The 26,882-nt window shown below is 42.2% G+C and overlaps 2 protein-coding genes across 3 annotated transcripts in view; one reads left to right on the top strand and one right to left on the bottom strand.

Moving 5' to 3' along the window:
* The window catches only part of HSPH1 (heat shock protein family H (Hsp110) member 1), a 34,039-nt gene extending 9,605 nt beyond the window's left edge, over positions 1-24,434 (top strand). For both annotated transcript variants that reach the window (XM_089775533.1, XM_089775534.1), the window contains exons 7-18: positions 1,389-1,633; positions 3,514-3,742; positions 6,236-6,342; positions 7,570-7,703; positions 9,636-9,841; positions 13,221-13,352; positions 14,215-14,352; positions 14,955-15,080; positions 20,968-21,075; positions 21,183-21,302; positions 22,412-22,573; positions 23,646-24,434. In XM_089775533.1, the coding sequence (XP_089631659.1) occupies positions 1,389-1,633; positions 3,514-3,742; positions 6,236-6,342; positions 7,570-7,703; positions 9,636-9,841; positions 13,221-13,352; positions 14,215-14,352; positions 14,955-15,080; positions 20,968-21,075; positions 21,183-21,302; positions 22,412-22,573; positions 23,646-23,840 (1,902 nt within the window). In that variant the 3' untranslated portion in view covers positions 23,841-24,434. The remainder of the gene's footprint in view (positions 1-1,388; positions 1,634-3,513; positions 3,743-6,235; positions 6,343-7,569; positions 7,704-9,635; positions 9,842-13,220; positions 13,353-14,214; positions 14,353-14,954; positions 15,081-20,967; positions 21,076-21,182; positions 21,303-22,411; positions 22,574-23,645) is intronic.
* Positions 24,435-26,388: 1,954 nt separating this feature from the next.
* LOC149525808 (cilia- and flagella-associated protein 337-like) overlaps positions 26,389-26,882 on the bottom strand; it is a 59,733-nt gene continuing 59,239 nt past the window's right edge. Inside the window, 2 exon segments of the mRNA XM_089777662.1 lie at positions 26,389-26,563; positions 26,658-26,755. Coding sequence (XP_089633788.1) covers positions 26,389-26,563; positions 26,658-26,755 — 273 coding nt within the window.

Raw genomic sequence — 26,882 nt, 5'->3', positions numbered from 1 at the left:
CAAATTACCTGCTTAACATCCCTAGTTGTAACAGTACACTGAAATAACTAAAGCAGTAAACTTCTTGAACTTGCTGTTCACATTTTAGAAAGAAATCCTCTTTGTGGTAGTATATTTAAAGGCTGCTAAAATATAAAATTTACAGCTTCATTTTTGGAATTTAGTGATGTGTGGAAAGTGATATAATGGTTTTTAATGTCACTAATATTGGCTCTTTGTACTGTGCTGCAATTACTGAAGTTGTAAATTGATTGGCTTGTAAATTAGTACATTCATTTTGAGATTGTAATAAGCCGTTTTGAACCTGTGTATCCACCAACGCCCTGATGACATTGGACTGGCATCCATTCTAGAAAGGCTGTTCGTTTTTTTTTTAAAAGGCAAACTTCCAACTTATAGGTGTAAACATCAACTTCTACTAATACACTTTATTAAATCTTGAAATTTTAGTACTGGCAGTCCCCGAGTTACGCAGATCCGACTTATGTTGGATCCGCAGTTACGAACGGGGCCGTTCCTCTCCCTGGTCTCCAGCAGACCAGGGAGAGGAAGCAAAGCGGCGGAACACGTGGGCAGCGGACAGGGCTGTCTGCTGCCCACGCGCTCCGCGGCTTGGCTCTGCTTTGCCCCCCCGTCCCCCTGGTCTGCAGACCGGGGAGGGGGGGGGGCAAAGCAGAGCCAAGCCGAGGAGCGCGCGATCAGCTGTTAGCTGGCCGCGTCCTCCGCGGCTTGGCTCTGCTTTGCCCCCCCCCCCCCATCCTCCTGGTCTGCAGACCAGGGGGACGGGGAGCAAAGCAGAGCAAAGCCACGGAGCCCGAGGGCAGCAGGACAGCCACGGCGCGTCTGGGCTGTCCCGCTGCCCCCGTGCTCCGTGGCTTTGCTCCGGACACCTGTGGTACAGCAGCTGGGGCGCTGCCAGTTGGTCCCATAGCGCTGCTCTGGGCGCTACTGGACTAACCGGGCAGCACCCCAGCTGTTCTGCCCCAGGCGTCCTGATTCAGCCACTGCTGGTCAGATTCAGCAGCGGCTGAATCAGGACGCCTGGGGCAGAGCAGCTTGGGTGCTGCTGGGTTGGTCCAGTAGCGCCGAGGAGCGGCGGCGCTACTGGACCAACCCAGCAGCACCCCAACTGCTCTGCCCCAGGTGTCCCCAAGTCAGCCGCTGCTGAAACTGACCAGTGGATGACTACAGGAAGCCCCTACCCCGGGCTTCCTGGAATCAGCCGCTGATCAGTTTCAGCAGCGGCTGAATCTGGACGTCAGTTCCGACTTAAATACAGATTCAACTTAAGAACACAAACCTACAGTCCCTATCTTGTATGTAACCCGGGGACTGCCTGTATCTTTGTTTTAAAATGTGAATCTAAACTATTTTCTTTTTCAAACAAGGTGCTTGGCACAGCTTTTGATCCCTTCCTAGGAGGGAGAAACTTTGATGAAAAATTAGTGGATCACTTTTGTGAAGAAATAAAAGCAAAATATAAACTGGATCCAAAATCAAAAATTCGAGCTCTTCTTCGTCTATATCAGGAGTGTGAGAAACTGAAGAAGCTAATGAGCTCTAACAGCACAGACATCCCACTTAATATCGAATGCTTTATGAATGATAGAGATGTGTCTGGAAAGATGAACAGGTGAGTACGAGTTTAAGCAAAACCTCAGTGATAGTCTTTTTTCCTGGCTCTAAAAGAAAAGGGATCATCTATAAAGATTATACATGGTACTGTCAATTAAACATGGAGCTCTTTGAAACAGTGGTGGAACAGTGAAATCTAACGTTTGAACACTTCCCGTATCTTGTGATGTAGGAGTAGTACAGACTCCATTGCATGACGTGACAGCTACATGAATGGAATAAATGTACAATGTTGGAACACTGCCTTCTACTCCTAAACTGAAATGCCCTCATGTTTAGGAACAAGGTAATATCGTCTCAAATCTGAAGTAATCTTGCTAGAATGTTTATACACAATACTTTGTAGTCTGAGACAATTTTTGCTACACACACTACATACCAGACACAAATCCATAAAAGGAAACCCACTTTAATGTGCATTCCTCATTCTTCCACTTAAAAGCACACATGCTACCATACATCACAACTGCCATTTTTTCTTTTAGCTGTCCTGTGTTCAACCCTTTATCAAACTGCTGTTTCCAGTACAGCCAACTCCTGCTCCAGACATCAACAGCTATTAATTCTAGTGAAAATAAGTTGGTAAAGTGGTGCAGGCTGTAGGATGAAGTAGGGCAAGACTGCACATGCAGTATGTGGTCAGTGGTGGATGATAGTTGAAGCATGCACTTCTGCATGGAAGCTATGTATTTGTTTATGTGGGTTTGCATCAGGAATGTTATATCGGTCATACATAATACACAAATTTCATTGTGAATTTCCTTAGCTCGCTAGGGTCCTTTTTTAATATTTAGAGATTTGGGTTTTTTACTTGGAGTGAGAGGTGTAAACGTGCAGCTGCTGCTGAAGAAGACTTACTCCATCAGTGCCTGGGTAGATAAGCCTTTTTCTGCTGTGGAAAAATGTGGCTGAAAAGTATGTAGCTCCTGATGGATAATATTCTATTTGCAAGCTTTTTTCAATGAACATTGTTTGCACAGCACATTATAAGAATAGCTAAAGATTACTCTACATGCAACATTTAAAAAACAAAACAAAAAAAAAAGCAGTCCTGCCTTGTTGCATCAGATGTTCTTATGATTCAGTCTTGTGCCAAACTGTGCTTTTGAGGCTTAAGGAAAAAAGCCCAAATGCAAAAGATTTCTACTAAAAATGTATAGAGAAAAATCAAACACTCAAACTACATGAACAGTCCGAAGGTGTAAAATCTCAGTCCTCGCTGGGGACTCTTGTGCATTTCAAACCTGGCACCTTCATGCAGCTTGGAGTCAGTGATACTTCTCAGTGGCCTTGGGCTGCACATGGAGTTCCACATTCCTCCTTTGAAATGTAAGTGCCTATTAATGGAATTTCCATCGACTACTCAACTAGTCATTTAGCCTCTAGTTAACATCCTGACTCTGATTAGGGTGTACACAATATCTTAACACTTCCAGTAATTATTGACCAAAAATAAACTACCTTGGGTAGATATTTAGTATTGTGCCTCCAGTTTCTAGGGCAAAAGTGCTCGCTGCATAAAAATCACCAACATCAGACACCTTTAGCTTCAGAGTCTGACAAAGGACATAGAGGCAGAATATTCTTTAGAAAGAATCTCTTCAGGTAATGGTGCATATGGTTGAGCTCTTATAGAAATGTGGGAAAACTTCCATGGTAACTTTTCAGTGGTGTTAGCCTGGGCGGACATCACTTGATTTTTGGCATATTTGCAAACAGTAAATTCGCTAACTTCAAAAATACAGTACCAATTTTAAGATTTGTTCATGGTGACTTAGTTTATCAAGCCTTTTTGCTGAAACATTTACCAGGTTTTTAAAGAGGTTTTAAAGTTTTGATTTTTAAAGTTCAGCTGTGGCTTTTGTCTGACTTTCCTAGATCCCAGTTTGAAGAATTATGTGCTGACCTCCTACAGAAGATAGAAGTGCCCCTCCATTTATTGATGGAACAAACTCTTCTGAAAGTAGAAGATGTGAGTGCTGTTGAGATTGTTGGTGGGGCTACCCGCATTCCAGCTGTTAAAGAGAAGATTGCAAAGTTCTTTGGCAAAGATGTCAGCACAACGCTGAATGCAGATGAAGCTGTTGCAAGAGGCTGTGCTCTACAGGTACAGTATTTATAGTGCTGCTTAAGTCTTTTGGGAGTACTTCCTTTGGAGAATTGACTAGTTAAAAGGGATGGGAAAATGGCACTTAAAACAGACAATGGAACATGCTTTGTGCTGAAATAGTGACATGCTTAAAGCTCTGCCACTCTTCTACACGCTTACTGATTTGGCTAAACTATAACTAGTTGCTGCACTTTTCTGGCTTGAGCCCACTACAAGTTTTTCCCAGACTTCCAATCCTTTGTCATCTTATTTTCTGTCCTGTTTGTGCTGCTGAGGGCGCTCAGGCTTCATTCAGAGCGTTACTGGCAGGTGCATACTGGGTCAGGCAATGATTGTTGACCAATCCAGACAAGACAAAGTAATCAGCATATAGTAGGCCTTTGAAGGATGTTCAGGATATTCTGTGTTAGCAAACACTTTTAGGTGCATTCTGTAGGCAAGATAATTCACGCTTCAAAAATACAGGAGGATCGTCTCTCCAGCATGAATTATTTTACATTATCCATCAAAGGCTACAATTCTCCTTTGTTACGAACGTATTTAGATGTCCTGTATGTATTACCATTGAATATACAAATACATATATTTGTGTGTAACATTTTCAGGTGTAGGACTTAATAACAAAACATAACACTAACTTAGAATGTCTATAAAAATGAGGCATCCTGTGTTTAAAGACTAACGGATTTATCTGAGCATAAGTTTTTATGGCAAAACCACTTTGTCAGATCCCTGAATTGGGTAAAAACTACTTCATCACTATGCAGCTGAGTGTGTTTTACCCATGAAAGCTTATGGCCAAATAAGTCTGAGTCTGTATCAGCAAAAACGAGTCCTGTGGCACCTTAAATACTAACAAGCCTACCCCTCCTAGGCTATGTCTAGACTGCAAGCCTCTTTCGAAAGAGGCTCTTTCGAAAGATACTTTCGGAAGAGAGCGTCTAGACTGCACGCGGAACTTTCGAAAAAGCAAGCCGCTTTTTCGAAAGAAAGCACCCAGTGAGTCTGGATGCTCTCTTTCGAAGAAGCCCTATTTACATTCAAGAACGCCTTCTTTCGAAAGAGCACTTTCGAAAGAAGGCGTTCTTCCTCGTGGAATTAGGTTTACCACCGTCGAAAGAAAAGCCACATTCTTTCGATTTAATTTCGAAAGAACGCGGCTGCAGTCTAGACGCAGGTGAAGTTTTTTCGAAAAAAGACTACTTTTTTTGAAAAAACCCCTGAGTCTGGACACAGCCCGAGACGTGTTAGAAGGTTTGGTTGCTGCTCTTCCCAGAATCCATGATTACCATCTTGTAGCATGTATAACCTGTGGGTTATACAGTTTTACAAATCTTCCTCCCCCTACCCTCCTCGCATGGGGTATACACATTTATTTTTACTCACCTGCACTGCTCTCTCTGTTCCTCCCTGCCTGGAGGAGGGTGGATTGCGCCTGGCTGTGCCTGCATGGAGCCTGGGCGTGAGTGCGGCTCCCCTCCTGCAGGCTAGCTAGCTCGCCTGCTCTGCGCTCTACGTTCTCGCCACTGGCAGCAGGCTGGCTACCTAACAAGACGCAGTTTATCCTGGTATGTGCAGTTACCTTAAAGTGTAGCGTATATAACCCAAGGGTTATACGCATCCGCGGGTTATCTAAAACTTCTTTACACATTCAGGAAAAACCACAGGTTATGAACGGGTGTGGGTTATATACGCTAATTTACGGTACTTGTTTCTCTTGTGATGTATCTACACTGAGTGAATGTGTGTAGTAGAATGGCATACCATTCTCATACTACCTTTAATCGATTGGTAAAGGAGCTAACTAGTAGAGAACATGTGGTGGCATAGGCTCACAATCCAGGTACATGATTGGGGTCCTTGATGGATTTGTATTCAGACAACTGGCTGGAGTTGAATGGGATTACCTATGCTGCAGACAGTTGCGGGCAGCGTAGACATACCCTGAAAGTAAATTGCTTTTGCTCTGAAACTTTTTCCTTTTATCTCTGTTGTTGTTTCATTACATTTCTTGTTCTGTTCCTGTCTTCCATCTCACTAACAATTGTTCCACCTCACTAACAATTGTTCTTTAACCTCCATTGACTATACTCCCATAAGCCTATTCCTGTTCTTGCTCTGAGCTTAACTCTCTTCACTTCTGAACATGCACAGTATGCTCACATGACATTCTATGGTGAATACCTGGTGCATTCCCTGAACTGTAATGTTCAGCAGCAAGAGTAATTTTGGGTTTTTTTTAGGGATAACGAGCAGTTCTGCTACAATGCAAAGTGGCAACTGAAGGACCCTTGCACCTAATGCACATATACCCTTTGTGAACATAATGCCTTCTTCCTTCATAAGTGTTTCACTTAAGCAATTTATATAGACCAGTTTTGATTCATCAATAAGTATCCATTTTTTCTATAATGTTAAAATTAATCTTTCTGTAATGGTGTAACATTCAAGCACATAGCCAATTGTAACAGCTGTTTGTTTGTCTTTTAGTGTGCAATTCTTTCTCCAGCATTTAAAGTGAGAGAATTCTCTGTCACAGATGCAGTTCCATTCCCAATATCTCTGATGTGGAACACAGAAACAGATGACACTGAAGGGTAAGTAGCTTAAAGTATTGTTCCCTTTGGAACTTTGGTTTTACACAATTTAAGGATAAAGTTCATCTGCTTAGCACTGACCCTTGAAGAAAGATGTACAATTTTAACAACTCATAGGTCCATTGAACTGTGCTGTGTATATAGTCTCAATAGTGGTTCTGTGGTAAAAATACATACTTTTGTCTCATAAATTAAACTAAACTCTGTAGTAATCCCCACCAAATCATGAATAGTAGCTTGTAAGTTAGACTCAGAACTAACCGTCTTTGTCAGTGAGCTGTACTGATTACAGATAAAGGGGCCACTTGTATACTGGGCTCAGTTTGCTTTGCATATTTAAGAAGTGTTCATTCTATTAAATCTACCACATGCAGTTTGCAGCAGTTCTGTATATACCACTGAATCTCTGTGCTAGTTCTCCAAGGTGGTAAAGAGTCTCTTAGCTCCAAGTTCCATTTAGTTCAACCCTAAGTTTCTTTTCCATCTTTGCCTTCTCATAGGATGCAACTGTACAGATCTCGCCTTTTTTTCCCCTCTGTAGATTGAACCTCTAAAGGTGCAAACTATTCCCATTTTTAATGGTCTTGCTTTCTGTGGCTCAGCTGTGAGTCAGTTAATCTCCCATCTAACGGTTTCCAAGACTGGAATTCAACAAGACATTACTTAAGTAGTAGGGACTTGCATTACATTTTCTGGAGATTGGCCGTAATCAACTGAGAGCCCAGAGCACAGGAGAATCCTGAACGGATAATCAGCCTTCCTGTCAGAGCAAGGAAGGAACAACTGTCCCTGCTCTCTTGACTGAGCCACAGTACAAATCAGCTGCTAAGCAGGAACATAGACTGAGATTCAGAAAGGCATCATAGAAGTGCAGTTTTTATTTTTAACAGTTATTTCAAGATAATTGAGGGATACATTTGAAAAGTCAAGTTCTGTAGTCTGCTAGCAATCTGTTCTCAAGTTCTATTGAAACAAACTAAACTGTCTTGATCAGCAGGCCCTAAAATAGCCAAATGTGTAATTGCTTCTCTTTATCATCTTGAAGCATGGATCTTTGTGTAATGTTGGATAGTGAAGAAGAGTCTGTGCTAGACATGACTTTTTCTGTACAATATATATTAAAGAACCCAACATTTCTCTGGGGGGGGAGAAGAGAAGAGGGAAATCCCAAAACTGATTCAGCACTTGTACTGTTTGAAAATATGTTTTGCTTGATCCTAACTGTAGGGTTCATGAAGTGTTCAGCAGAAATCATGCAGCACCTTTCTCCAAAGTTCTCACCTTCTACAGGAAAGGTCCATTTGAACTAGAAGCTTTCTATTCTGATCCACGTGGTGTCCCATATCCTGAGACAAAGATTGGTAAGTGGCTGTCTGGAGAACGTGGCACTGATGTAAAGTCTCTTAACTGGAATGAAACCCTAATTGCAAGGGGTGACTTAATGCTACTTTGAATGGTTTTCCACTTTGCACCATCATACTCCTAATTTTAAAGTAACCTTATATCATCCCCTATATACTAAATCTTAAGCTTTTGAATCATGAAACAATAAACTGCCTCTGGAAATCTGCCCTCCTTGATTAATGAGGATTGGATTCATAATCTTTGAGTCTATATTGTTTTCCTTGTCTTATTTTTTTCTGTTAGATGGAACAGTCACAGTTGTGACCATTACAAAGGCATTGTATGGTTTGTGTGCATCCACAGTGGTTTAGAACATCAGTACAGTTTTTTTTAAATTAAACAAATTCAACCCTGAAAACTGCCTGGATTTTGAAAGTCAGGTTGATACTGGTTCACACAATCAACAGTTAGGTGTTCTTTCAGAATTGAATTAATAGAAAAGAATGAGGGTCAACTTCCTACAGCTATATTCATTTTGCAAGACAAAATTAGCATTCAGAACTGACTCCAATCAGTAAAGTAAGCAGATATAACTTAGATCTGGTCCCTTTGTGTACTATTGATTAAGAGGACACTTGTATGCAGTCACATCTCGGGTGTGTCTAAACTACACCCTTCTGTCAGCAGAAGGATGTAAATTAGACCCATTGAAAGCGCAAATTAAGCAGGGATTTAAATATCCTGCGCTTCATTTGTGTAATCAAGTCCTGGCACTCTTTTGGACAAGCACCATTTCAAAACTGAAACTGTGGTTTTTTTTCCAACAACGGGGCGATTTTTTTCAAAAGATCCTGTACTCCTTGGATCTAAATTGTGGTTCATTTCAAAATGGTGCTTGTTCAAAACAGCGCCAGGATGTGATTATGCAAATGAAGCACAGGATATTTAAATCCCCACTTCATTTGCACTTTCGATGGGTCTAATTTACATCCCTCTGCCGACAGAGGGGTGTAGTTGAGACATAACCTCAGGTAACATGCCTTTTTGGGGGTCTTTCTACACCTCTTCTTGCGTCTTAATTTTCTAAATACTTCTCCAAACACTGTTTGAGCTTGTTCCAATTTATCTGCTTAAAGGCAGGGAGAGGGGGACTTGCATTCAGCTTTAGCTCCCAACTGCCATCTAGTGAAGTGAATGTAGGGAAATGAACTTTTCAGCTATACACATTTGACTAATCTGTATGTAACCCAATGCTTGCTGGTTACAAGAGCATTTGACTAACAATTAGTTATGCACCATAATTCTCTATCCTCTCTGCCACATCAGCAATCTACATGTTAAATATCAGAAAACAAATTGAAGGACTTAAGTAGTATTCTATAATAAGTCAACGAAGGAAGTTGGTAAACATTTGAATATGGATGTTTCCTGGTTTAAGTTACATGAACCAGAGCTATAGTGGGAAGCTGACATAGCAGCAATTTGCATCAGCTAATATTATATTTGTTTGACAGCCCTTTAAAGTTCTATGAGACTAATGAAAGGCCAGTGCATTCTGACACCCGGAGCAAAGGATGCGAATAGATTGCTGTTGGTGAAGACTATAAAGATGTGGAGAGGCAGTCTGACTGCATTTTCAAAGTGCTCTTCTACACCGCACAGGGATTCATGATGTAAAAATAACAATTTTAAATAAACAGTTTGACTCCTATTTTACTGTAGAAACCCTTTCAATCTTGGTATTACTTCTGAATTAGTGTGGGAGGTTGATCTTGCTGGAGACCATAATCTGGATTGGGAAAGGTGTTTTTTTTTTTTTTTTAAATTTATCGCCATCTTTTCTCCATTAACTCTATAAAATGCATGGAAATAAAGTTTGTATGAGAGCTGCTACATACCATGCTGGAAAACCTCTAAACAAACCAATATGTATCCTCTTGGTTTTTTAGGGAGATACATTGTCCAAAATGTGGCAGCTCAGAAAGATGGAGAGAGGTCTAAAGTCAAAATTAAAGTCCGTGTCAATACTCATGGCATTTTCAGTGTCTCTACTGCCTCAATGATAGAACAGGTTAAAGCTGAAGAGAATGAAGATCTCACTGTAGAGACTGAATTGGAGACTGTGACCCATAGGCCCGTGGAGAATTCATGTGATGTAAGTTGGTCTGTTTGGGCGCACGGTGTTCTGAAGAAAATGCATTCTTCTGTTTGTCCTTGATGCGTTAAGAATACCTTTTGTTAGGGAGACAAGTTACTTGGCTTCAGGAGAAACAAAACTTGAAAGGGAGGCAACTGAGTTCTGGCTCCTTGGAAAACAAGCTTGTGTCTTATTCTGGAAACAGTTTGAACCTTTTAGTAGGAATTTGAAGTGTTCAGTCTATATATTTAATATCTTTAGAGTCAAAGATTTCTAAAGATTTTTGCTTGTGAATGAACATTTAGGGTTCTCAATGTAACCCCAAACAAGGAAAACTTTAATGTGTCACTACATCTAATAATCAAAAGTAACTTTTATGCTAAAGTTAATCTGCACATGATCCTCTATTATACTAAAGTACTGAATTGCTTACCCATGCGGGAAAACTATTGGCTTTCTATAATGTGGGGAGGGGGAAGAATCATAGGACTGGAAGGGACCTCGAGAGGTCATCGAGTCCAGCCCCCCGCCCTCAAGGCAGGACCAAGCTCTGTCTATACCCTCCCTGACAGATGTCTATTTAACCTGTTCTTAAATATCTCCAGAGAGGGAGATTCCACCACCTCCCTTGGCAATTTATTCCAATATTTGACCACCCTGACAGTTAGGAATTTTTTCCTAATGTCCAATCTAAACCTCCCTTGCTGCACTTTAAGCCCATTACTCCTTGTCCTGTCCTCAGAAACCAAGAGGAACAAATTTTCTCCTTCCTCCTTGTGACACCCTTTAAGATATTTGAAAACCGCTATCATGTCCCCCCTTAATCTTCTTTTTTCCAAACTAAACAAGCCCAGTTCATGAAGCCTGGCTTCATAGGTCATGTTCTCTAGACCTTTAATCATTCTTGTCGCTCTTCTCTGTACCCTTTCCAATTTCTCCACATCTTTCTTGAAATGTGGCGCCCAGAACTGGACACAGTACTCCAGCTGAGGTCTAACTAGTGCAGAGTAGAGCGGCAGAATGACTTCACGAGTTTTGCTTACAACACACCTATTGATACAACCTAGAATCATGTTTGCTTTTTTTGCAACAGCATCACGCTGTTGACTCATATTTAACTTGTGGTCCACTATGACCCCTAGATCCCTTTCTGCCATGCTCCTTCCTAGACAGTCGCTTCCCATCTTTTATGTATGGAACTGATTGTTCCTTCCTAAGTGGAGCACTTTGCATTTCTCTTTATTAAACTTCATCCTGTTTACCTCTGACCATTTCTCTAACTTGCTAAGGTCATTTTGAATTATGTCCCTATCCTCCAAAGAAGTTGCAACCCCACCCAGTTTGGTATCATCTGCAAACTTAATAAGCGTACTCTCTATCCCAATATCTACATCATTGATGAAGATATTGAACAGTATGGGTCCCAAAACAGACCCTTTCGGAACTCCACTTGTTATCCCTTTCCAGCAGGATTTAGCACCGTTAACAACTCCTCTCTGACTACGGTTATCCAGCCAATTATGCACCCACCTTATCGTGACCCTATCTAAGTTATATTTGCCTAGTTTATCAATAAGAATATCATGTGAGATCGTATCAAATGCCTTACTAAAGTCTAGGTATATGACATCCACCGCTTCTCCCTTATCCACAAGGCTTGTTATCCTATCAAAGAAAGCTATCAGATTAATTTGGCATGACTTGTTCTTCACAAACCCATGCTGGCTATTCCCTATCACTTTATTACCTTCCAAGTGTTTGCATATGATTTCCTTAATTACCTGCTCCATTATCTTCCCTGGGACAGACGTTAAACTGACCGGTCTGTAGTTTCCTGGGTTGTTCTTCTTCCCCTTTTTATAGATGGGCACAATATTTGCCCTTTTCCAGTCTTCTGGAATCTCCCCTGTCTGCCATGATTTTTCAAAGATCATAGCAAAAGGCTCAGATACCTCCTCTATCAGCTCCTTGAGTATCCTGGGATGCATTTCATCAGGACCTGGTGACTTGCTGACATCTAACTTCCCTAAGTGATTTTTAACTTGTTCTTTGTGTATCCTATCTTCTAAACTTACCCTCTCTCTGCTTGCATTCACTACGTTACGCACACCTCCAGACTTCTCGGTGAAGACCGAAACAAAGAAGTCATTGAGCATCTCCGCCATTTCCAAGTTTCCTGTTACTGCTTCTCCCTCCTCACTAAGCAGTGGACCTACCCTGTCCTTGGTCTTCCTCTTGCTTTTAATGTATTTATAAAAGGTCTTCTTGTTTCCCTTTATGCCTGTAGCTAGTTTGATCTCATTTTGTGCCTTTGCCTTTCTAATCTTGCCCCTGCATTCCCGTGTTGCTTGCCTATATTCATCCTTTGTTTGTCCTAGTTTCCATTTTTTATGAGACTCCTTTTTTATTTTGAGATCATGCAAGATCTCCTTGTTAAGCCAAGCTGGTCTTTTGCCATATTTTCTATCTTTCCTACACAGCGGAATTGTTTGCTTTTGGGCCCTTAACAACGTCCCTTTGAAATACTTCCAACTCTTCTCAGTTGTTTTTTTCCCTTCAGTCTTGCTTCCCATGGGACCTTACCTACAAGTTCTCTGAGCTTATCAAAATCTGCCTTCCTGAAATCCATTACCTCAATTGTGCTGGTCTCCCTTCTACCTTTCCTTAAGATCATGAACGCTATTATTTCATGATCACTGTCCCCCATACTGTCTTCCATTTTCAAGTTCTCAACTAGTTCCTCCCTATTTGTTAAAACCAAATCCAGAACAGCTTCTCCTCTGGTAGCTTTTTCAACCTTCTGAAACAGAAAGTTGTCTCCAATGCAGTCCAGAAACTTATTGGATAGCCTGTGTTAGTTTCCCAACATATGTCTGGATAGTTGAAGTCCCCCATCACCACCAAATCTTGGGCTTTGGATAGTTTTGTTAATTGTTTAAAAAAGGCCTCATCCACCTCTTCCACCTGGCTAGGTGGCCTGTAGTAGACTCCTAGCATGACATCACCCTCATTTTTTACCTCTTTTAGCTTAACCCAGAGACTCTCTACACAGCTATCTCCTATGTTCATCTCCACATCTGTGTAAACTTGTGAAAGAATTGCTGTGTTCTGCTAACAGAGGGTGTTTCTGGCAATTGCCCTTTCTATCTCCCAGCACCATTCTCCTGAAATGTTAAGTTGATTAGGTGAAGTGGGGACGTAAGAGAATCCAGCTTTGTTCTGTATATGGCCTTAGATGTCTTGGTAAGTCTCATCTTATCCTATGATACGTGAATACATTGACCTGAGAGTTATTGCCCAGTAACTAGGAAAGCATGTGGGAAAGCAATAACACTAACTTCAGTAAATACAAGTGCACATTCTTTCTACATCCTTTGTGCCTGGGCTTTCATTTCAGAAAAATATCCAGCAAGACAACAATGAAGCTGGAACACAGTCCCAGGTACAAACTGATGGTCAGCCAACTCCACAGTCTCCCCCTTCACCAGAACCGCCCTCTGAAGAAAACAAAATACCAGATGCCAAGAAAGTGAGTGTGATCCTTTAAATGCATTGTATTGAAAAATGTTATCTGTGATGGCATTTGAAGCCATAATATTCATAAAAAGTCAATTCGGTAACTTTTGCATCTTTGCTTGTTATACAAAAATGAAAATAATTGTTTAAGACAAGACAAAGTTGGCAAAATCTCTGTTCCAATCATCTTCCTTCAGAGAACAAGACCTAACTTTTCACTGCCTCAATTTATGGAACATTGCATATGTGCATTATCTTGAAGGTATTTCACTTTGTATAACAACTGTTAGAAGTTGTACTTGTTTGATTTACTATCTCTAACCAGTAGGGCAAAGAAAGTCTCCTAGAACACAAGTTTATGCCTCTTAGCAAACAAGATGTAGTCCTTGCCACAAAAAGTTAGTCTGGCTTTTTTAAATTTTATTTTAGGCATTGGTACTGAGGTTAGCTATGAGAATTGCTGGTTTAAAAACAAACTGACTTCAGGAAGCTGCTTGAGGCTAACAAAAGTTTGCACTTGGTGAAAATTAAGTGTTATGATAACATGGAACTGTCAGCAGTAACGCTGAAGTGCTAATCTGTAAAAACTTGTGAAAGAATTGCTGTGTTCTGCTAACAGAGGGTGTTTCTGGCAATTGCCCTTTCTATCTTCCAGCACCATTCTCCTGAAATGTTAAGTTGATTAGGTGAAGTGGGGAGGTAAGAGATAGCAGCTGAAAAACAAAAGTCCCTTGTAAGGATACATCTGAGATTCTGAAGGTACAGTGAGAAAATACATACTGGTCCATGTTGTACTGAGGGTTTTAGCATCTTGGACAAACAGCCTTCTAGTGTTCCCACTATTTGTTGGATATCTTTTTTCCTTTTCAATCCAGACAAATGAGAAGAAAAGCGATCAACCTCCAGAAGCTAAGAAACCCAAGATAAAGGTGAAGAATGTAGAACTGCCTATTGAAGCTAATCTGGTCTGGCAGTTAGGGAAAGACCTACTCAACATGTATATTGAAACAGAGGTGAGGTCCTCAGTCTTGGTGAGGGAAACTGATTCTTGCTTTATATAATTCTCCTATCTTTCAGCAACTTCAAACTTTACATTAAAAAAAAAAAAACACACCCTGAAAAATAGGCTCTGGCCACTAATGCATAGACTCATAGATTTTAAGGTCAGAAGGGACCATTATGATCATCTAATCTGACCCCCTGCACAGTGCAGGCCACAGAATCTCACCCACCCACTCCTGGAATAATCCTCACCTATATCTCAGATATTGAAGTCCTCAAATGATGATATAAAGACCCCAAGATGCAGAGAATCCTCCAGCAAGTGATGCTTTAGAGGAAGGCGAAAAATGCATTGCAGTAACTCATTATGAATGTCTCATTTGGGCTCTTGGCTGTAAAGCATAAGGTAGCACCATTGTGTAAAGTCATTTTGAATTACAGCAGTGATCTGTGTGTATTGAAATCACATACTGGTTCAAAATCATCAGAACCTTCAGGAGTCTCCCTTTTTTTAATTCACTCCACTGTTATTAGCACAGTTTCAGCAACAGTATGAATTGGTGCCTTTAAAGACTCCTGGTTAAAGTGTTTTCTGTTTTCTATGATCAAACAGGGCAAGATGATCATGCAAGACAAACTGGAGAAGGAAAGAAATGATGCAAAAAATGCTGTGGAAGAATATGTGTATGAGTTCAGGGATAAGTTATCGGGACCATATGAAAAGTTTGTCTGTGAAGAGGTATGCTATACAGTCAGTAGTTAACCTGAAACATTAGTATCAAATATTTGTCCTGCTCATTTATGGTGAAAATCTGCTCCCATACCTATACTACAAATATCTGAAAATCTTAGAAAATCTGCTGTATTTGTACTTGTTTGCTGGTCGGTTTGTAATTCTTGTATTCATAAATACGGTTCTACTGTAGTAACTGTTGAATATTGAAGTAATAGATCATTCTCACTTTGACTAGTTGTAAACTGGTTAAATAACTATGGAAAAGTGCAAAGGATAATAATGCTGAGAGTGAAAGGGATGAGAACAGAGTGAATAAGTAGAGGTATCTGGTGATGGAGAAGTGACACAAGAAGAGTAAAGATGAGACGAAAGGGGAGGGAAATAAGGTAGTTAAACTTTTTAAAAACCTCCAGCAGTTTTGCCCTTAAAACATATTACTGCCCAGTTGACCCTTCTACAAATAACTGATCAATTAAACTTTTTCATGGATAAACATTCCGCTCAAGAAAGCCATGCTTGGATCTCTGTGGATTAAAATATCTGAGAGGAGATGCGCAAACACCTGTCACTTTCTAGCCATTAAAATCACAAGGCCAGAGTGATGTAGAATGTCTATGGAAAAGACACTAGACCAGTGCTGTCCTTTAGAAAATAAGGGTGCCTCTTGCTGAATATCAGAGTTGTCTAGCCTCATAGTTATCAAATCAGAATTTTTCTTTAAAAAGTATGCAAAAAAGACACAAGTTCTACCCTTGTATTATTCAGTGCAAGTCTTTTTTCCCCTGAAGGTTATCAGGCTTTTACTTTAGTTGATATAACTGTGTGTATTCAGGAATAAACAGATTTCAGTTTGCTTTGCTTTCATCTCCATGAAAGATCTTGCCCTTGTTTACACTTGCCATTGTAGCTTAGCTTAATTTGCACAGGCTTCTAATAATTGCAGTAGTAAATTCAGTTCTTGGAGTGCTTGCTCATGTGCATTCAAATTAGGTGTGTGCGTGCCCCATACATGGATTCTGGAGCCTTTTTTCCCCGAGTGGTATCTGTCAGGCCAGCAGGGAGCCCCCTAGAGTAGCACTGAGATAATGGTGAATAAGTTCCCCTGCTGGCCCTCCCTTCCCTCAGTTCCTTCTTACAATCCATGGTAGCTGGTGTGTCTTGCCTTCTGGTATTAGCAATCCCAGCGTGTAAAGTTACCTCAAGTTTTTCTTTATAGTGTAAATAATTAGTGATTAGCAGTTCCTTCTTGTGAACTCTCTTCTCTCTGGGGCAGGTTGATGCCAGGTCCACAGGGGTTCAAGCCGTGCGGGTCTTGTTCAAAGCTTATGCCCTTTGGGGAACCCTCATAGCTGCTACCTGAAGTGCCTGGGGGAGGACCACCTTACAGAATCTTAATATCTGCAAGGCTTTTAAACCTCATACCAAGAGGGAAAGAGATTCCTGCTTAAAGTTGCTCCTGATGGAGTCCGCACTTCAGCTGGCACCAGCGGTGCGCAGTGCACCAGCATCTCTGCGCAAACCTTCAGCAGCACTGGTGCATTCGGCAATGCAGAAGGAGGTTACGGAGCCGAGGCACAGATCCCAGTCTCCAGCTCTGAAGAAGAAGAGCCCAGGGGGAGATCATGAGAGCCAGCACTAGACCCACACCCTGACAGGAGCTTCACCTTGTCATGACGTTCCAGGCCCAGCGAGACACCGGCAGCCAAGAATCCCAGGCCGAAAGGGGTCTGTACATGTAGACAGACCGTCTTCCCCTGAGACATTCGATGCTGCAAGAGAGCTGACTACATTGTCAGTCTCGTCTCCAGCACCAAATACATTGGTCTGCCAAGTCAGGCACTTGGGTCAGACAAGCCATGTGGCTGCGAATCCAAGTACCTTGTCAACACTGGGAACCTGGTTGCTACCAGGAAGCTCCATGGCACCCGTGGGGCCTGATGGGCACTGGTAGCCTTGCCTTCCATGGCTCCAGAAGCGACGGCAGCACTGTTGCATAGCGAAATAGCTCCTGTGCTACCCTACGGTGGAAAAACCCTAGAGGACTTAAGCTGCTGGGAAGGAGGTGGCTCTCCATTCCTTTCCGTGTCAGAGCAAAACCTCCGTCTCCTATTGCGCCCACTAGCCTTATGAGGCCAGAGCCTGATGTGGTTGGGTCAGAACCCCTGATAAGGAGGTCTCCCATGAGGTCTTGTGTTGTATGACCTCCTCTGTGTGGCTGGGGTATGAATACCCAAAGATCTCAACGTGGCCCTAGAGTCTTTCAGGCTGTGTAACCTGGCATCTATTTACTAAGAGAATAAGTCCTTTCCCTCAAATGGCAAATCTTGGAGAGTGTTCTGCACCTCTAGGTGTATCCTGGAGACCTGCAGCCAGGCCCCACGCCACATTACAACCCCCGTAGCCATCGTGCGAACCACCAAGTATGCTGCATCCAGTGCCGCTTGTAATGCTGTACGAGAAATGGCCTTACCCTCTTCTGTCAGCGCTGTGAACTCTTGCCTATAGTCCTGTGGCAGGTGCTCTTTGAACTTGGCCACTGTCGTCCAAGTGTTGTAGACATCCCTACTTAACATTGCCTGTTGGCTGGCAATGCGCGGCTGTAAGCCCCTCATAGCGTAGGCCTTCCTGCCAAGCAGGTCCAGCCTCGTTGGCTCCCTGCTTTTGGGTGTTGGACCTGATTGACCTTGCTTCTCTTTGAGCTGCTGTCTGTACCACCAGGGAACCCAGGACTAGGTGAGAATGTAAGTGTTCATGCCCAGTCTGGGGGATGAAATACTTTTTCTACCCCCTTCTGAGTGGGCAGGATAGAAGCTGGGGTCTGCCACAAATTGGTGGTGATCTTGACTAACATTTTATTCAGTGGCAATGCCAGCCTCCATGGTGCCTCTGCAGATAAACTGTTCACCATGGGGTCCAAGTCTACCTCTGTCTATACCCCCAGATTTGCTGCCAGGTGACGCAACAGATCTTGGTGGGCCCTAGCATCCATGGAAGGTATGGATGGAGCCAGGTCATCAGGAGACGACGAAGAGGAGTCCCTTAATGGCAACTGGTCCTAAAATGGCACTGACACCTGGGAGGGCGGTTGTCTGTGGCAGCCTGTAACTGTGGTTCAGCATGCCCAGCTGAGACTCAGACCACTACAGTTGTGGCTGGCCAGAGCGTTTAATCAAGCACGGGCACCGGGGAACACGATCCTCACAGTCCCTGAAGATGTCCTCCAGTCTCTTGGGTGGCCAGTGCAAGAGGACGTAGTATGTGTGAGAGTGCCCTTTGTGAGCCAGAGCCTGACGGTGCAGCTTGACACTAATGCATGACACGGGATGGGGAGCTCACCTGGGTGAGTGGTGGACTCAAGGTATGTGGCCACCCTGGGAGTAGGAGTTCCACATAAATGTCAGAGAACTCTGGGCAGTCAGGCTGATCTGCTGGGTATTCTTGTCCAATCTGAGCCACAGGATAGTCTCAGTATTAACGGATAATACTAAGGCAATGTTTTATATCAACAGGGAGGGTGGAGCACGCTCCTCTCCCCTGTTGCGAAGCTCTAGTCCTCTGGGAGTTCTACATAGCCCATGACATTCAGGTGGAAGCACCATATCTGCTGGGACCAAGAATGTCTTGGCAGACAATCTCAGCTGCATTTTTCACCACCCACAATTGGTCACTCAAGCGTGAGGTGTGGGAGGGCATCTTGCAGAGGTGGGACTTATCCCCAGGTAGATCTCTTTGCATCTCACAGGAACAGAAAATGTTGTCTAGTTTACGACACATACCTGGGACAGGAATCCATGGGAGATGCTTTGACAGACTGGCCCCTGCTCCTCCTCTGTGTGTTTCCCCCGTTCACCCTCATACACAAGGTCTTCATCAGGGTGAAGAGGCTCAAGGCCAAGCTTAAACTGATAGGACCAGAATGGCCCAGACAGTATTGGTTCCCAATCCTCTTAGATATGGCAAGGAGGGATTCCATAACCTATGCCAGGACCTAATCACCCAGGACTTGGGAGAGGAGTGGCTGTTCCACCCGATTGTGCAGTCCCTACACCTGACTGTGGTAATCTGTCTGACAGAAGCAAAACAGATGTGCTCAGAAGTGATTAGGAGGGTGTTGCTAGGAAGCAGGAAAGCCTCAGCTAGAACATGGCCAAGTGGAGGTGTTTTTCAGTATAGTTGGCGCGGCGCCCATTCCATTGATTTTTTTTTTTTGGGGGGGGGGGAGGAGGTGCGTGGATTACTTCCTGCATCTACAATAGTCAGGCCTATCTACATCTTCCCTGAGGGTACACTTGGCAGTTATAGCGGCCTTTCACATGGGGGTAGGAGGTGAGTTAGTGTTTGCTGACCCTACGATTAAGAGATTCCTTAAGGGGGTGTATAGGTTATTCCCTCGTGTCAGGCAACTGGTACTGCAGTGGGACCTCAACTTTGTACTCACTAGGTTCATGTGTCCTCCCTTTGTGCCGTTAGCCACGTGCTCTTAAAAATCTATCTTGCAAAGTCACTTTCATAGTGGCTATCACATCAGCAAGGAGGGTGTCTGAACTACAGGTGCTTAGGTGGACCTTCCAAACACGGCCTTTTCAGCAGATAATGTATCTTTGTCCCCACCCACCCTGTCTCCCTAAGGTGGTGTTGGCATTCCATATGTCGCAGGATATTTACCTTTCCTGTGTTTTTTCGGAAACCCCATGCTACCTCAAGGAAGCAGGCTTTACATTCATTAGATGCTAAGTGGGTACTAGCTTTCTACATACACAGAACAAGAGTTTCGTAAGTCACCTCAGCTTCTTTTTTGGATAGTGGAAAGAATGAAAGGTATGCTAGTTTCAGCACAGCAGTTGTCGTCTTGGATCACGTCTTGTATCAAGGAATGTTATGAGTTGGCAGGCAAGGTACTGCCACACATTATAGCTCATTCCACAAGAGCATAAGCTTCCTCAAAGGCCTTCTTGGTGCAGGTTCCCATAGTAGATATTTGTAGGGCAGCCACATGGTCATTAGTACACGTTTGCAATGCATTATATGATCACCCAACAGGCTAGAAAGGATGTAGCCCTGGGGGCTGCAGTATTACAATCAGCCCTAACTTAACCTGTATTGTTCTCTGACCCCACCTCCATGGGTTTGGCTAGGGAGTCACCTAATTTGAATGCACATGAGCAAGCACTCAAAGAAAAAATGGTTACTTACCTGGAATTACTGTGGCTCAAGATGTGTTGCTCATGTCCATTCAACACCTCCGCCTTCCCCCTGACCTCCCTTCATCAGAGCTTCTTCTGGCAAGAAGGAACTGAGGGAGGGGAGGACCAGCAGGGGAACTTATTCACCATTATCTTGGCACTGCTCTAGGGGGCTCCTGCTGGCCCGACAGATACCAATGGAAAAAAAAAAGGCTTTGAAATCCGTGCACACAGTGCGCGTGCACCTAATTCAAATGAACATGAGCAACATGTCTTGAAGGACAACACTTACAGATAAGTAACCATTTTTTCCCCAGCTAGGAGAGTTGAAATGAGTGATTTGCCTTACAATGCTGTGTCCCTTCAATATGAGGCAGGCAAAAATAAGTTTGGTAATGCCTTTCTGTGGTGTCACAGGAAAAATGCATCCAGACAAATATGCAGAGCTTTGTTTTGTTCAAATGAAGCCCTGCTCAGTGCAGAAACAAATGCTGGTGTAACTTAATACAACATCTGTACCTTTTGTCTCCTGTTTTCTTAGCCTTGACACACAACAGCCTTAGGGCTTGACTATGGAAAAATGTAAATAGCCTTATTTCTAACACACCTTTTCAACTTTCCTATGCTGCAGTTGTACTTTTTTTCTTTATTTACTACATCAGGCCAAAATATATAGTAATCTAAATTGCACCTACCTTTTATTGTAGGATCTTCAAAGATTCTCTGCATTCCTAACAGATATAGAAGACTGGTTATATGAAGATGGAGAGGACCAGGCTAAACAGGTGTACATAAATAAATTGGATGATTTAAAGGTAAGTCCAATTTCATTCTTATGCAATGTAATTTTAAAACCTTGCAGGAATAATGTTTGTGAATGTTATGTTTGAATTATGAAATGTAAACCAAAATCCTTTTTTAGAAACTAGGTACACCAATTGAAATGAGATACCAAGAAGCTGAGGAGCGACCACAGGTTTTGGAAGAACTCGGACATAAGCTTCAACACTATGCCAAAATAGCAGGAGAATACAGGGACAAAGTAAGTAGCCTCACAGGAATTGGGTTGGACTGATTTTTGTGGTGTGCTATTCCATTCAGATTTGCATCCGATATCAGTGATGTCAGTGTCAGGTGGACTATTCACTTATTGCTAATCCATATACTGGGCCTATGCAATTAGCAACATTATTGTGGGAGATTTGTTGTGGACATTATCAGACATTGATTCTGAACATGAGTTGCTCAGAGAGCATTTGCATCAAGAATGAGGGTGATGATCCTTAACTGAATTTTGAGCCAACTTTACTGCTAGAGGGAGGCTCAAATGCTGCTGATGGATGATTGTACAAAAGCCTAAGAAAGGATGCGTATGTTCTAGTTGGGGTTGTTGTGACCATTGACCTAATTAGTCACAATACACCTGACTTCTGGAAATGTGGTATCAGAGGATTTGAGACAATACATTGTTTGTCAATCATTTTAATTCAACATTCAAAGCTGGTTTAGCTAGCCTGACAGGACTACATTAGGGCCCCAGTCAGTGGATTTTCTTTGTGGCAGTAAGGGCTAGAAAAAGTTTATAAATTGAAAACTTGCATTAATATGTGGTTCAGAAATATCAAAGCAGCTATGTCTGATTCCATGGAGTCCTCGATCTCTCTATGAAAGTTAACTCCTGCTGGTTGACTCAAGCTTTAACTTTTATAAACCCAAATTTTCCTAGCTAAGACCAGCTAAAGTAAAAGAGTGCAGTTGGGTACCTTTTCTCCCTTTTATTGCCCCCACCTATGGCACTGTGACTAGAGCCCTAAGAAGAGTGGTTTGTCCTCTGCTAATCCTGGAGGGTGGCTTGATTTGCCCTAGTAATATGAAATTATTACCTTTCCCCGTTATAGGTGTGGTGTTTCCACTAAATCACTGAGATTTCCCTCCTCCTCACTGTGAGCTTGTTTATCAAACACAGAAGTGTTTGATTCTCCTCATTGTTTCATGGCACTTCTTGCTGCAGTGAACATGGTTTCTTTCCAAAGCAGTAATGTAACAAATACTTAGATGGTGAGAGAACATAACGGATTTGGATGGTCTGTCTGGGTAAATTTGATACCATTATATTCTTACTGACAAACCCAAATATTCAACTCCATGCAGGATGAGAAATACATTCACATTGATGAAACCGAAATGACAGAAGTAGAGAAATGTGTCAAGGAAATTACAGAATGGATGAGTAATGTTATGAACGCCCAGGCTAAAATAAGCCCTGATCAGGATCCAGTTGTACGTGCAAGTGAAATCAAAGCAAAGCTCAAGGTTAGTGCTAAAAGAAATCAATTCTAATCAGAACATACTGATTTCAAAATAAAGGCATCCTTATATCAGTAGTCTAACAACTGTTTGGAAGTTTAATTATCCCATAGAGCTGAGGAATAAGGAGGGATGAAGCTACAATCTAATGGGTAAAAATTCTGTGAATGTTTTACTATGTGTAGGTTAGACACATAAACTTGCACTTTACATCTCTAAGTAGAATTTTAAAAAAAATCAGTTTTTGCTTTTCCAGTAACAGGCAAATACAACTTAATAGGGCATGTGAGAAAATATTAAACAGTGCAACATTTTGAGGTTTTTCTTAAAGTGCCCAAATGTTGTTGTACAAGTTGAACTGCTCTAGTCCGGCACCCTTGGGACTTGATCAGTTCCGAACCAGAGTATTTTCCAGATTGCGGGAAGCCAGTTGTCTAGCAGCAACATTATGAACACTGCTTACTAGGATCTTAGACATTTAGGGGTAAATTAGAGCTAAATAACAGCACACACAGAGCCAGGACTAGTGGCTATAAAACTATGGAACCACAGGAAACTTGACCACACCCATGAAAAGTGGACACCCAGCTAACTGCAATCATTCCTCACAATAGATGGTTTTGGACTAGAAATTCAACCTGTATAAAGGACCCTAAATTAACCTGTGTTTTAAAAAGCAAATTAGATATAATGTAGGTATGTGAAAAGTTAATTGGTAATCATTGCCCTTACCAATTACCCAGTACGGGTTGGAGCAGCTCCTGATCTGCTGCCGACAGGGGACTGCTCCGGCCCTTGTCTGTGGTGGGCTGGACACATGGCAGGCAGGGGCTGCTCTGGTCATCTGGTGCAACCCTGCCTGTAATGGGAGGAGCCACCCATGCTTTGACCAGTTAAACAACATGATTAACTAATTAACCAATCCCTAATACTTTAGAGTGGTTGTATCCCCTGCCTCTTTGGGCTCAGGAAGCAAAGGTACAGGGTGTGACTCCAACAATCTCTGAACTGTGGTGCTAGCTCACCAGGTAGCTTACTATCTCATGAAATGTGTTCTGAATACCTCTCTTTATCTTAGGAACTACACAATGTGTGTGAGCCTATAGTGATGCAACCGAAACCAAATGTTGACTCTCCTAAAGAAGAAAATCCATTGAATGGACCCAATCTTCACACAAATGAAGGCCTGGAAGAAAAAAATGCTGAAATCTTTCAACAAAATGGTGATTGTCATCCAAATGATAAAAACACCATGAGCATGGACTTGGACTAGACTACTGCATTGTACTGAGCAATTTTATCTTATGAAAGTTATTTTTGCTGTATGTCATTGGGAGGGCATATAGTTCTGGGAACTATTCATATTTTTTTCATAAGGTTGTCTGGAATGTGTTGTATGGGGGGGGGGCAGGGTGAGGGGAAAGCTGATCATGATACCTTCAAAGGGAAAATTGCCTTGGTAACTTTCAGATTCCTGTGGAATTGTGAATTCATACTAAGCATCTGTGCAGTATTTAACCACTAGCTTCAGTAAGGATGAAATCAATTTTTGCTATGAAACTTACTGCTCCTTCACCCGGACTTTAATAGGCACTTGTGGATGCCAAGGTAGTTTTCTTTCATTTGACCTATCTGTAGAAAGCCACTGGCTTTTCAAAAATTTAAGTGTCACTTATCAGTGTCCTGTATCCTTGCTGACTAGTATGGTGAAAGGTGTTAAGTAGCATGTTAAGTAATAGATTTCATCTCTTGTTAAACTGTTCATGTGGAAAAAGCAAAATGAAGGAGATGCTGATCCTGTTTGTCTTGTGAAACCTTTTAATGAGCTTTAATAATAAAGTTTATCTAACTGGTATTTTCTAAAATACTGGGTTGATTATGTTCAGTACTGTTCAGTGGGGCTGTATTGTCACAATTGGTAAAGATGATAAAGCTGAATAACTGTTTTGTGAGCAAAAGCTTACAGCACTTTCCCCACCACCAACTGACTGTGAAAAGACTGAAGTTGATACTCTACCAACCTATTGTAAAATTGCACAAACCAGAACTCACCTGGCAGCAGCATGAGTGTCTGGAAATTCCAGAGGCTGGGCAACTAAGGAGACTAATCTTTGTAATTAAGATACTAAAGGTCAGGGGAAAGGCTTTCTTGGCTTCCTCCAAAAAGGAGAGGAGCCAAACAAACATGGTAAATGACAGTTTCCTGTGCTAAGCAAGCAGCTCTGATGGGTGGCCAGCTTGCACAGCCCATTAAAGGTTGTTTTTCTTAAGTTACTTGCAAAAGGACAAGTGACATGCAGGACACACAGTGGTGCTATTAAATGGATAGCCCCCTAAGATTCACAAAGATAGCACCTACAGCTGGGAGGGGTTTGTTTGCTACAAAGAACACAAGTACTACAAACAGATGCATGAGCTTAGCACTGTGCTATACATAGTTGATTGTTGTAGTGCAGACAATATGTGATTGTTGATACTAAGGAAACCATTAATGTTCTGTGTTCTTCCTCTAGTTCAAAGGGGGGCATAGTCCTGCCTGAAATGTTTTTCCAGCAGCTCAGTTCCCTCATGACTTGAGCTGCAGAAAGTAGCTGTAATATCAGAGCCCTGGTTGGGACCCAGTTGTGCACTTTCCCCCTATTGCTCTACTCCAAGTCAAGTGCTATAGTTAATGTATTGTATACACTTGGACACGAGCAGCCAGTTTGAACAAATCTCCTTAGATCTAAAATAAGACTGTGCAGTACATCCCTACCTTGCCATTATATCAACTGGGTTAGTTAATAGGATTGTTAGTCACATACTGGCTTCACTTTCGTGCTCAGATTCTTTTATAAATACCTCCTAAGCCTAGCCCTCAGTAATGCGAGTTCTGCCAAAACTAAGCAGAAATTCAACTTTTCAGGCTGAGTTAGCTGCTTTTTGTATTTTAGCCTGTGTGTTTCAGGACTTTGCAGTGGCTTACAGTTTTTGATTGGCTCCTAGAGTCCATGTACTTGTAATTTCAGCCAATTACAACGAAAGCCTCAAGTGATTCAGCAGGAGTACAACTAGCCTGTGATTGTGTCATACCTGCCTGCCTTGCCAGTACCAGCAATGTGCACGTGACCATTAAGGAACTTGAAAGTTATATTTCTTTTGCCCAGCTCCTGAGTGAGGGACAGCAGGAGGGGAGGGGAGGAAAATGGGGGGCATTTTATGTTCAGAAAAATTCTGAGTAGGAGGAAAAGCTCCAAACCTCACTGCTACATGGAGGGGAGGTGAAAGGAAGAAAGCCCCTCCAACTGCTGCATGTGTGGGTGGAGGGGATCCCTATATGCACATCTGGACTGTTCTAATCCAGACTAGTCCTACCTGCCTGAGCTGCCTCTGTGTGCACTGCAACAGAGCAGCTCCAGGGTACCCTGCAGGACAGCTGGGACACGGCCAGAGTGGGGGTAATAGGGGTTACTGGAAGCCACAGTGACAAAGGCATGTAGTATGAAAAGCAAGAGATGGTAGAATGGGGCAGGACAGACTGCAGTGAGTCCACAGCATGCATCTCATCACAGAATAGGGAGTTGCATGTTTTCAGCCTTGTTTTGAAATTGAATTAGCTTGGATATCAGTGTAATGTCTTATTTACAGAGTGAAAGTTGGCAACCCTGAACTTACAGCTAACTGATGAGCCATGATACTAGAAGCTTAAAAAGAAACTGATTTAAGAATCATTTGCACATTTTTAAGGTGTATTTGTCAAAACAAAATCTTACACCAGGAAAAAAATTGCTTCACTATCACTGAAGAGACAAATGGTCATATTTACCTACAAAATTACTGCTCTAATTTCCCCCTAATGAGCCTTCATAAAAATAATGTGTACCAAGAACAGACAAGTCAGGCTTTTTACACAGTGGTGATGAAATGACAACGTCACTGCTGTTGATAATGTGATTTCTGCTCTGTCCCCTAGGAGCAAGTGGTTGATTTATCTTCTTGTAATGCTTCTGCTTCAATCTAGAGAAAGATAATTGAAAGCATAAATTAACTTTGAAAGTGTGTGAGTGTGGAGGGAGGAATAATTTACCTAGTGGCCTTGTTTTCAGTTTACATTTTACCCAAAGATTGTGCGTAAGATCGCTGATTGATTTCCTCTTTGATGTCAGTAACTGTGACTTGGGGAAGGTTGAGGTTATAGCTGCTTTCATGCTAAAAACACACCAAAGAACACAGTGATGCAGTAAGGATTTAGATGACCACTACATTTTTCATCTTACTGCTAAAAAGATTTTAAAAGAAAATAGTTGCTTTAAAACAGATATGAGGGGTGAGCTAA

The sequence above is a fragment of the Pelodiscus sinensis genome, chromosome 1 (assembly GCF_052426305.1).
Source record: "Pelodiscus sinensis isolate ZL-2025 chromosome 1, ASM5242630v1, whole genome shotgun sequence".
In the NCBI taxonomy this organism is placed as follows: domain Eukaryota; kingdom Metazoa; phylum Chordata; order Testudines; family Trionychidae; genus Pelodiscus; species Pelodiscus sinensis.
This window is presented reverse-complemented; position numbering and strand designations above follow the sequence as displayed.